Source organism: Macaca nemestrina, chromosome 13 (genome assembly GCF_043159975.1).
Source record: "Macaca nemestrina isolate mMacNem1 chromosome 13, mMacNem.hap1, whole genome shotgun sequence".
Classification (NCBI taxonomy): domain Eukaryota; kingdom Metazoa; phylum Chordata; class Mammalia; order Primates; family Cercopithecidae; genus Macaca; species Macaca nemestrina.
The window spans coordinates 79,474,544-79,485,697 of NC_092137.1; the positions used below are offsets into that span (position 1 = coordinate 79,474,544).

Genomic DNA, 11,154 nt, shown 5'->3' on the forward strand with positions numbered 1-11,154 from the left:
AAGGCAAATAAGATGTCCTAAAATTAATGAATCTATCAACTGGAGTGAAACATTCAAAAAACCTACCAAGTCAAAGAGCAATTAATTGGGTCCTTTCAGAATTTAATTCATTCCTGCTGAATGCCTGAAGAATGTTACTCAAAATGAAATAATGTGGAGTTGAGTATCAAGAACAAAGAATTCAGGAGTAGAATACAGTTCTCATCCTGACTTGGTCACTAACGTACATTTTGACGTAAACTAAGTCCAGTTTCTAAATTTCTTCCTTGTAATGTGGAATGAATTAACACTACGGGATAATTTTGAGAATAAAATGATATAATGGATGATACTGACAATTTAGACATTGTATAAGTTAGAGGGAAGTTGGAGCTCACAGTATCTGAAAAACTTATAGAGAAAACGGTAACAATATCAGTCATTTTCTAGAAACAAGGAATTGATGGTATTGTTCTTTGAGTAAGTAAAGAGGATCTGATAACTCCACTGATCACATTGTTTTTCTTAGTATGCATTAGGTTAATGTAGCTTAGCAAATAACTACTCTTGGCTGTTGGTTATAGAATTTCCCTGGTGTTTTCAATACCCTCCATGTAAAACAGAAATCTGATTCTCTGGGCTTAGGTCTTCTAAATGTCAGATTCATCCTAATGGCAAATTAAATATCTTAGAAAAAAAATTTCCTCTCTCATGATATCGAAGTAAACAGCCTTGCAGCAAAGGCCAAAACTCTATTTCTTTTTTATTCCCCAATCTCTTCCCTCCAGAAGAAGCTGGTAGCAGTGATTACGAGCACAGCTTTGGTGTTGGGGTTTTAAGTCCCATTCTGTTACTTTTATAGAACCATGACCAAGTTATCCTATTTCTCCACATTTTCATTTCCTTGTATGAAATATGAGGGCAAGCATAGCTGTCTCATAATGATGAGATAATTTATGTAGATCTCTTAGCACAATGCCTGGCACAAAATTAGTGCTGAATAAATGGTAGTTATAATTGGATGAGCTCCTCAAAATATTAGTCTGACAATTCTCTGGTAACACTTACTTTATGATTAAAGTGATTTCCAAAATTTGTAACAACTGAATACCTTCTTAAAAAGAAATATATTGCACTTAAGTATATATAGACAATGGAAAAGGCTGGACAACTATTGTTTGCTTGATGTGCCCCAGTGAATACTGTTGAAGGTTAAGGTTAACAAACAGAACAAAATGATTGGAACTAATAGGGAAGCTACAGAAATGATTCAGAAGAGTCACTTCACTGTAACTTTCATCTGCAGATCTGTTGTTCTGTTGTTCCACTGAAAATTATTGTCTATTTTGGAGCTACCAGGCACTGCATATAATATTATTATTCGCTGTTACTTACTGTGTGATCATATGTGCTAGGCACAATGCTTAATGATATCCATGCACTATTTTATTTAATTTCTACTATAACCCTGTGAAATAGGGCTATTTGATTTGAGAGCCCAAATCCATAATCACTATTGCCTTCCACTGACCTACTGTGTAGGTTGGCATGAGGCCCGGTGTACATGAGAATGGGTATCAGAAGGCCCAGCGGAACATCACGAATAGAGTAAAGACAGCACCACAACCTTAAATCATTCCTATTATCTCAGATAATTTATGACCTAGGAATCTTACTGGCAAGCCCAACCCAGTACTCCCCTCCACCCCACCTACCTGGGTTCCCTGCCCTGGCTGAGTCACCTAGCTCCAAGTATTTCCGAGTGCTGGAACCGACACTTTCCCCTATATCCCCAGAGAGCATTGCCCCCTTGAATCTGTCTTAGGAGCATTCTGTCTCTTGATGAGACACACTGCTCTACCTTGGCACTCCCCAGTTGTCTTGGATCAACCCCAGCTTGAGACATGCCACTTCTTTTCTGCCTACAGCTGATTTTAACATGTCTTGTTGCTTGACTTCCCTTGCCTAATTTTCACACTAGTGTCCCCATTTTGCTCCGGCCTTGACTCCTGGTCTTCCCTTCAATTACAATGAGATTTTGTTGATGTCTTCACCCCTAAGCAACGACAATTGATCTATGAAACATAAAGGGAAGAGGAGGAGGGACGTGAGTAGAGGAACGCCTTCAATGTGACATGTTGTGTTTTGAGAAGTATTTTCTATAAAATTCCCTCTTTTTCCTTGTTGTTCTCACTTCAGGTCATGAAATGTGAGGCTCAAGGAGCAAAGTGTCTTTACTCTAAGTTCCTAACTTCAGCTAACCCACAAGATCCGGTATCTTGAGAGACCTCAGATTATATGTCCTGTCTTCCTCCTGCTCTTGATTCTATTTTTTCTTTTACTGTTAGTAAACCGGTCTCTCAAGATTAGCCATGAGAGCACTCTCCTTCATAGAACTTATTTCTGCATTGACCTGTGGTCTCTATTCTGCTCCTTGATTTAAATCAAATTCCAGTGTCTTAAGTATATAAGTTCCAACTGGACTCAAATTAGTCCCTAAATTAAAAAGAAGTTAGAAACAGAAAACAGCCCTCAAATTCTACTAATTTTGAAAGATTTTCTGAAGGAATGTGTTTTTTTAGTGAACAGATTCTTCCTTGGTAACTTATCATATATATGCCAATTGCCACATTAAGTCCTTTCTGCGAAGTGCTCTTTCTTCTAAAGACTCATAGGGAATAAGCTCACAGAGCTTAACAAATAATCATTCTTTGAATAAAGTTATTCAATCTAAAATGCTAGGTTATGATTCTTTAAGCATTTATGCACATATGCAAAGAGAGCTTAGTCAATGTGTTTCCATTTCAGAAACAAGTTGTTTCTAATAGCCAATACAAAAGAATAAGAGTGAAAAATTCTCTGTAATGGCTCAATTTCCAGACTGTTTTATAATAGTTTACTTTTTCCAAAGCTTGCTCACGAATAAACTGTCTGATACAATAAGAAGATGGCCTTCCCAAAGGTTGTCTGAGATTTAAATACGGAAGCAGTAACTGTTTTCCAGGAAATCTCTTAACCCACATTCATAATATGCCAGCATTCTGATCAATAATAGGAAAATTATAGAATATATCTCAGTGTTCTCTTCGTCCAACATCATCATTGGAAAATTAAGAAACACAGGTCCAGGGGGAATAAAGTCACCTACTCAAAATAACAGATTTAATGAAAGAAAAAATTAAAAGTGAAGTCTTATCAGCCTGTAACATTTTGAGGTTAAAAGCAGCTAATTGCTAAAATCATTGTGAATGAACATATTAATTTATTAAATAAGTATTATTGAGGGTTTAATGTGCTAGGTCCTGAGAATACAAACTCACGCTTGATCAACAGAGTATAATGGAAATAGCATTATATTGTTTCATGACCTAGCCCAAAAGGACCAGCAGCTTCTGCTTTGCCCTCTTGGAACCCTGACCAACAATAAAGAAGTTCTACTATCCTGACACCTCCATGCTGTAAGAAGTTCAAGGCACAGGGCCACTGCATTGTAATTCTCTTTAGCAGTCCCAGCTCAGCTCTCAGGCAATAACCAGATCAACCGATGTGCATGTGTGTAATCATCTTTGAAGACCTGTCCATTTGATGCTTCATATGACTCCAGTTCCAGCCATTATATGCAACTGCATGATTCCCAAGGGAGAACCACCCAGACAATCCTAATCACCTCACAGAACCATGAGAAGTAATAACAAACTCTTTAATGCCACTAACCTTGGGATAGTTTTTTTGTACCAATATGAAATCAGAAGAGTAGATAATGGAGAAATCATCAGTAAAGTTTGAAGGGGAGCGTAATGATAAATTCATATTCATTACTGATCATTTTGAATAGGTAGGGCCATAGAGTCAGTAACAGAAGATAAACACCCTGTCTTCTGCTCCCACCATATATTCAAGTTTATCTGAAATTTGAGGACTACTGGACAAAATTGAGTGAAGTTCCTCCTCCTGTGTACAAGTGGCATTATGGAGATTCAAAATGGTCTACTAGGAGGAAGGGAGAAAGGGCCAAGCCCTTGACTATTAAAGTACCAGTTTCGAATTCTGATAGCCAGCTATTAAGATGGCCCCCAAGCAAACCTCCTGCATTCACGGTTGGGCAAAATCATCTGAAAACACAGTACACTGTGGAGTATCAACTGTTTACTTTCTAGATGATATTGCCACAGGGCAGTGCTTGCTGCGTATGCTGAGGCATCATGAGAGAGTACCGTACTGCATATTGCTAGCCCAGTAAAAGATCAATATTCAAAATCTGAAATAAGGTTTCTAGGAAATGCATATCACTTTCCCACCATAATACGGTAGAAAAATTGTAAGTAGAACTATCATAAATCAGAGACCATCTGTGTAGGGAAAAGTAACCTCTTCAGGGTATTGAATCTGTCTCTCCAAAACATGATATATTTCTTCATATATTAAATCCTTCATTAAAGTTTAAAAAGTTTTATGTGGTCTTGACTATTTTTGTTGGATATATTTCCAGATCCTTCATATTTTTCTTACTATTAAAAACAGTATATTTCTTAAAAATACCTTTTCTAACTCTATTGTTGGAATATAAACATTCATTTGAGATTTATATGTTGATCTCACATTCTTCTTGTTTACTAAACTTATCCATTAATTCTAATAATTAATTTGAAGAGTCTCCTGGGTTTTCTATGGAGACAGCGTGTCATATGCAAGTAGTGACAATTTAATTTACTCTTACCCTGTTTAAATTTTTTTTTATTTTCTAAGTGTACTTTCTATCACACCGTATTGTTAAATAGAATCAATGAGGGTGGTACATTTGTACATTTCTGATTTTTTAAGGAAGTCTTTTCAGTATTTTACTTTTCAGTCTCTATAGATTTCTTTACTGTGTAAAGCTATTCCTGTCTCTTGTTTCTAAGACTTCTTTTCAGTTACTAATAGGTTTTGAATTTCACTTAATGATTTTGTTGTTTTAAAATGACTGTATTTTTTTCTCTTTTAATTTCTGAACTTGGAAATTGCCTTAATAGTTGATCATAATAAACTATCATTACATTTCCAAGATTAACTCTTCCTTCTCTTCATTTATTATACGCAACAATGAATATTCAATTTGTTTTGTGTTTTGTTCAAGAACTTTGCATCTTTGTTCTTGAGTCAGATTGTCCTTCAAATTTCTTTCTCACAATGGCCCTGGATTTTTCTTTTTCTCAAAAATTTCCCCCGATATTTTAGATAAAAACCCAAAGACAGTAGTGTTATGATTCATTATGTACCTACCACCAAGCAACAACTATCATGACCTCAAGGCCTCTCTTGTTTTATCTGTCTCTCTCTTTCTTTATCTCTATCATGGTAGATTATTTTGAAGTAAATCTTGAATAACCGTTTCATCTGTAAGTATTGTGCTATGTATCTTAAATGATAAGGATATTTTAAATAATATTATTTCAGTATTATAATTACATCTGAACATGATACAGTCCCTTAACATTATCAAATGCTCACTTTTACCCAATTGTTTTATGTTTTTTATTTAATTTGTTCAAATCAAGATCCAAACATGGTTCACACATTTTATTTGATTGATATATTTTTCACATGTTAAGAGTGATATGTGTTTTATTTCCTTAAATTCACTTGCTGGGGAAATGTACTTATTTGTCCTGTAGAATTTCCCACCTTCTAAATTTTGCTAATGGTATTCCTATGTTGTAATATAATACTGTCTCCATGTCCTATATTTTCTGGAAATTGCCAGCTAGATGTTAACCAGAGGTCTCAAACTGGTTTGGTCTCAGGACACTTTTACACCCTTAAAAGTATTGAGGATGCTAGAAAAAAATTTTTGTTCATGTGAGCTATTGATATTTATAATAATACATATTAAAAGAGAAAAGTTAAAAATATTCATTTACTAACTCACTTTGATCTTTTCTGAAAACACGTTAACAAAATACCAATATGTCAACAAGTAAAGTTTTTCTTGGTTTATTTTTCAAGTAAAAATGGTGTTCCATGAAATAGTGAATTAAAACTCAGTATTACAAATTATTTCCCTCAAGACAACCATTATACTTTAGCATGTCAGCTTTCCATCTAGTCATACAGAATATTCTCTCTAGATGTATTCAACGGTTGAGATTTACTGAAGCCAATTCACTACTCTGATTCATCAAGTTCAAGGGCATTTTCAAGTAAAAATGCCTGTATTTTGTTTCTTGCAAGTACGTGGATATGAGCAATACAATTTGGTGCCACTGCCTTGATTAATGTTAAAGCACCAGAACTTCTATCCACCATTTCTTTTGTCTCATCAGTGCAAATGTCAACATAGCAAAAGTGACAAACAACACTTTAGTATAACTATGACAATTATAATTGCACAGCCACTCCAAACAGGCCCTGAAGACCCCCATTCGTGTGTAGATCACAGTCTAAGAATGCTACTCTGAGGTATCAAACTGCCACTTCAGAAATACAATAAACCAACGAACTATCTCTTGGTCTTCTCACACAAAGGTAGCTGGGAGGCAAATATATTTAACTGCTGTTCCATAAGACCCTGACTTGCCTAATGACTCATGAGATTATTTCAAGCTACTTTTACATCTTGCTGCAAAGTTGAAGTAGCAACTCTGAACCAGTGCTGCTTCTTCTGGTTTCTATTCTTTCTTTATTTCGACTAATACATTGTCTTTGCCAAAACATATAATTTTAATGCCCACCCAATTTTTGTTTGTTAATTTATTTTAAATGTTACTAGATAAGGTATAAAGAAATTCATATGTATGCCTATAGAAGTGAGTTCCTGGCAGGTTGATTGATCAAAAGTGAACTTTTGACATTTCTCATAACTATGTAATATCATAATATTTTCTAAACTATGTAATACCAGACTCACAAGACTGCCTTTATTCCCTTAAGTTTCTCAGAAGAAGATATCTGGAAGAGGGTGGGAAAAGTGCAAACTTCAACTGTTTGTGGGGAAAGTGCTGGTCTGCTACAGAGAAAAAGGCAACATCTCTGACAATTCCCAGCCTTTGCCAGGAGGAGTCTCCTCCCCTTGGCATTATCTTTTGAACCAATGCCAAGCCCTCCCCATGACCCCTGTCCCGCCTACATATTGCCATTATTCACTCCAATGACCATCCTTGAGATCCTCTTATAAAAAAACCCGGTCTTTCCTGACCAGACAAGCCATACCATATCCCACCAGAGAGGTAAAGGGGAGCTGAGAGAAGATGAGACCCAGGGAGGGGCTACTGCACACGATACAGGAGAATGCATGGGAGGTTCCCTTCCTCAGGGAGCACAAGAACTCTGAGACTCAGCAAGGCTGTCCTGGGAGGGCTTGGGGATGGGAGAGTACACAGATTCCAACTCATTCAGAACTGTAGAAGATGATGGATGTGACCAAGATCACTTTAGTCCTAGGGGACTAGACAAGGAAAAAGACATGAGGCTGTAGGGTATCTGTGTGTTCTCCCACTGACCACGCTTCCTTTAGGGACTCCTGACTACCTCCTCAAGTCACAGACACCATGTTGCCTCCCATGGCCCTGCCCAGCTTATCTTGGATGCTGCTTTCCTACTTAGTGCTCCTGTCTCACTTCAAGGTGAGATTGCTCTGCCTCTAGCACAGGGTTTCCTATGAATCTTCAGAGCCAAGAAGAGGAGGAAGGCTCCTGTGTGTCACATGGGTAATGACGTAGTGTCTAATGTACCTGCCTGCAGTTCCTGCATCATCACTCCTTCCTTCAGGTTAACTTGCAGTGGGAGGCTCCACGGTGGTCCACTAACAGTGGAATGAGATGGCTTCCATTTAGTCAGTGGACTCCAATATAGACTGGTGAGAAAGTGTGGAGGGTCAGTAATGAGAAGTGGGGAGGGACAATGACTGGAGGACCCAGTGTAGAGACAGCCCAGAGTGAGGAGAGTATTGAATGGTTGAATAAGGGGAAATGGTAATAAGAGACTAGATGGTGCCCCATTTACTATTTTGAGATAAAGAACTTCTGAAAACACAAGGGAAGATGAAGGGGTGTCAGGAATGTGGTCTTTCTCCCCAAGGGCAGACCTAGATATTCCCCAAGGTCATCTTCCACCTCAACCCCCACTCTTCATTTTACCCTCTCCCTCCTCTTCCACCTCAGGTGAAGAACCCCAGAGGGAACTGCCCTCTGCGCGGATCCGCTGTCCCAAAGGCTCCAAGGCCTATGGCTCCCACTGCTATGCCTTGTTTTTGTCACCAAAATCCTGGATGGATGCAGATGTGACTGTTTAGATGTGGGATTGGAGGTAACAGGGGAAAATCCATGCAAGTCTCAGCGGGAGGAGGATCTCCATTCAGGAGAGTTCATTGGGAATGAGGATGAACACGCTTATCTTTTACATAGTCCTCCTCCCACTTCCCTTTGTCCTGCTCTCCCCCAGCGGGTCTCAGGCTCCCTCTCATTCTCTTTGTCTCCCTCAAAGCTGACCTGCCAGAAACGGCCCTCTGGAAACCTGGTGTCTGTGCTCAGTGGGGCTGAGGGATCCTTCGTGTCCTCCCTGGTGAGGAGCATTAGTAACAGCTACTCATACGTCTGGATTGGGCTCCATGACCCCACACAGGTGTGAGTATATCCTCCCCTCTCTGTTACCTCTCAAGGTGCTATTGTTGCCCAGATCCACTTCCTGTCCCCTGTCCCTGCCAGGAAGTACTTCAGGGAGCACTGGAGCTCAGATTCTGGGAGACATTTGGAAGACTAGGAAGCCCCCGAGGCAGCTGAAGATCTGAATTCTGTGGAGGTCCCTAGTCTTTAAATAAAATTAATCAGACTCTTGTAAAACTTTTACATATTTCTCATGTGAATCCTAACAAATCAATTAGCTGAGCTTCAGGGAGTCTGCATCTATTATTCTGAGGGAGTTCTCAATTAAGATAGGACCAATTTTTGCTCCCCCATACAGAATAGACATTATCTTTGAGGTTCACAGGCTAATCACAAATGCTACACCAATTATTCTTCTATAAGTAACATATTACCTTGAATGATTCCAAAGGTCTTGTGTTTATTGGCTGGGATTTTCCAATAGCAATGAGGAGTTAAGGAAGCGGTTCCAGTGCAGAGGACTCTAGGGCAGCATCTGGAAGAGCAGACCAAAATCCCTGATGCTGGGGAGGAATCAGGTGTTACAGCTCAGGGGCCTTGCAAAGAGAGCTGCAATGGCCATTTTCTTCACCTGGCTGCCTCCTCTTCTTTATAGAGTTCAGAGCCTGATGGAGATGGATGGGAGTGGAGTAGCACTGATGTGATGAATTACTTTGCATGGGAGAAAAATCCCTCCACCATCTTAAACCCTGGCCACTGTGGGAGTCTGTCAAGAAGCACAGGTAAGAAACAGAAGAGCTGCCTCTTCCCAGCACTTTCCGCTCCTCATCCCCAATTTCTAGGCCTGACCTTCAGGAAATTCTTTTCAGCTAGGAAATGCAGCGTTGATGTGTCTTCTCCCATCTCCTCTCATCTCTGCTTTCTTTGAGTCTCATTCTCCTGGATTAAGAAACTGGTGAAGATGAGAAAAAAGCTTTAAATCCTAGGCTAAAACCTGGGATGCCTCTTCATTGGGTTCACAAGTTCCCCCAGCCCCATGCCTTTTATATTCTGTCTCCCTAGGATTTCTGAAGTGGAAAGATTATAATTGTGATGCAAAGTTACCCTATGTCTGCAAGTTCAAGGACTAGGGCAGATGGGAAGTCAGCAGCCTGAGCTTGGTGTGCAGCTCATCATGCACATGAGACCAGTGTGAAGACTCACCCTGGAAGAGAATATTCTCCCCAAACTGCCCTACCTGACCACCTGGTCATGATTCTCCTTCTTTTTCCTTTTTACTCACCTTCATTTCAGGCTCCTCTCTGTCTTCCATGTCCTGAGATCTCAGAGAATAATAATAAAAATGTTCCTTTATACTTGTATGCTTTTGTTTCATTCTTATAGTAAGAGCCTTTGGAAGAGGAGGGCGAAGCTGGCGGACAAAACACTGAGTCTTGGCTTCTCCCAATTTCACCCAGGCCTAAGGGGAAATTACTATGTGAATGTCCCCATCAGTGTATTTGTGATGAAGGTGTGGGCCCTGCTCAGGCAGGGTTTGTGTCATGAAGAAATGAAGACAGTGCTTCTCCACACACTCACTGCCCACACATTGTCCCTGATGTTGTGACACAATCAGTCCTAGGGGAGTCTGACATTGCTTAAAACAGAACTTCTCAAATAATTTTCTGTGAAGGATCTTTTTTTTTTTTCCCCATTAATTTGCAATCTGTGTTGCATGGCGACTTTTATAAAATACAGTGAAAAATGAATTACTTAAACTTCTGGTTACAATGTTGACATAAAGAGCTTTGGAGCCTGCTACTCTTTTCTTTAAAACAAGAAAATCTGAATAAACTTAAAATCGACAACTTTCCTTTGGGCTAGTGAGAGAACTGAGGTAGCAGGGCAAGTTGGTACCCCAATATCTGGAAAAGCACCCAAATACGGAGAGTTGTTTACATTTCTGCTTACCTGGAGCAAAAGCCTCTAGAGCTACAAGCTGTTAGGAACACTTAAATGGTGATTTTGAAAAACTACTGGATGTTGAGTGCAGCTTGGCATTAAGAGTGAGAAACTCATGGACATTGCACTCCTAGGAAAGCCCTCACACCTTCATGGATTTTACCTTCAGGAATCCCAACAGGTTCTCTTGGTGGAGTCACGAATAATTCTCTCATGGCTTTGGCAGGAGGAGGAGAAAAGAAATCATTTCTAAATCAGCCCAGAGCATTCTGAATAACAAAGACCTACTTCCAGGTAAAAAGACCTAATGAGCGTCTTATCAGGCCTAAGCAGCAGTGCATTGAAGTCCACTCCATCTAGCCTTTCATCTTACCTAACAGAAAGAGAGTTAAGAAACATTTTTGAAAGTCATGACCCTGGGGCATAGACTCACACAAATACTGAGATTTAATCATAAAATTATATCATACTTCCCCTTGCTCAGACACTACCACATCAATAGAGATACAGTTTAATGACAATAGATCACAACTGAGGAGCTGCAAAGTACACTACTTAAGAAAGAATTATTAGGAAATGACAAAGGCAATAGGAAAGACAAAAACAGGGACACGAGAGAAATTTTAAGCCTCTTGCACTTACAGCTCTGGCAAAC

At 39.3% G+C, this 11,154-nt stretch overlaps 1 protein-coding gene across 1 annotated transcript; it reads left to right on the top strand.

Annotated features, from left to right (window-relative positions):
• The first annotated feature begins 7,505 nt into the window (after positions 1 to 7,505).
• On the top strand, positions 7,506 to 9,688 carry LOC105465332 (regenerating islet-derived protein 3-gamma). Its single transcript, XM_011713741.2, has 6 exons — positions 7,506 to 7,580; position 7,830; positions 8,118 to 8,236; positions 8,440 to 8,577; positions 9,214 to 9,340; positions 9,621 to 9,688. Exons 1-6 carry the CDS (start codon positions 7,506 to 7,508, stop codon positions 9,686 to 9,688), a joined length of 528 nt encoding a protein of 175 aa, XP_011712043.2.
• Positions 9,689 to 11,154: the final 1,466 nt, after the last annotated feature.

Bases quoted from the DNA above. Each gene is read 5' to 3' on its own strand.
- LOC105465332 (XM_011713741.2), top strand. From the start codon at position 7,506: ATGTTGCCTCCCATGGCCCTGCCCAGCTTATCTTGGATGCTGCTTTCC. The intron at 8,237-8,439 runs GTGACTGTTTAG...TCTCCCTCAAAG, and splicing joins AATCCTGGATGGATGCAGAT to CTGACCTGCCAGAAACGGCC. The intron at 9,341-9,620 runs GTAAGAAACAGA...CTGTCTCCCTAG, and splicing joins GAGTCTGTCAAGAAGCACAG to GATTTCTGAAGTGGAAAGAT.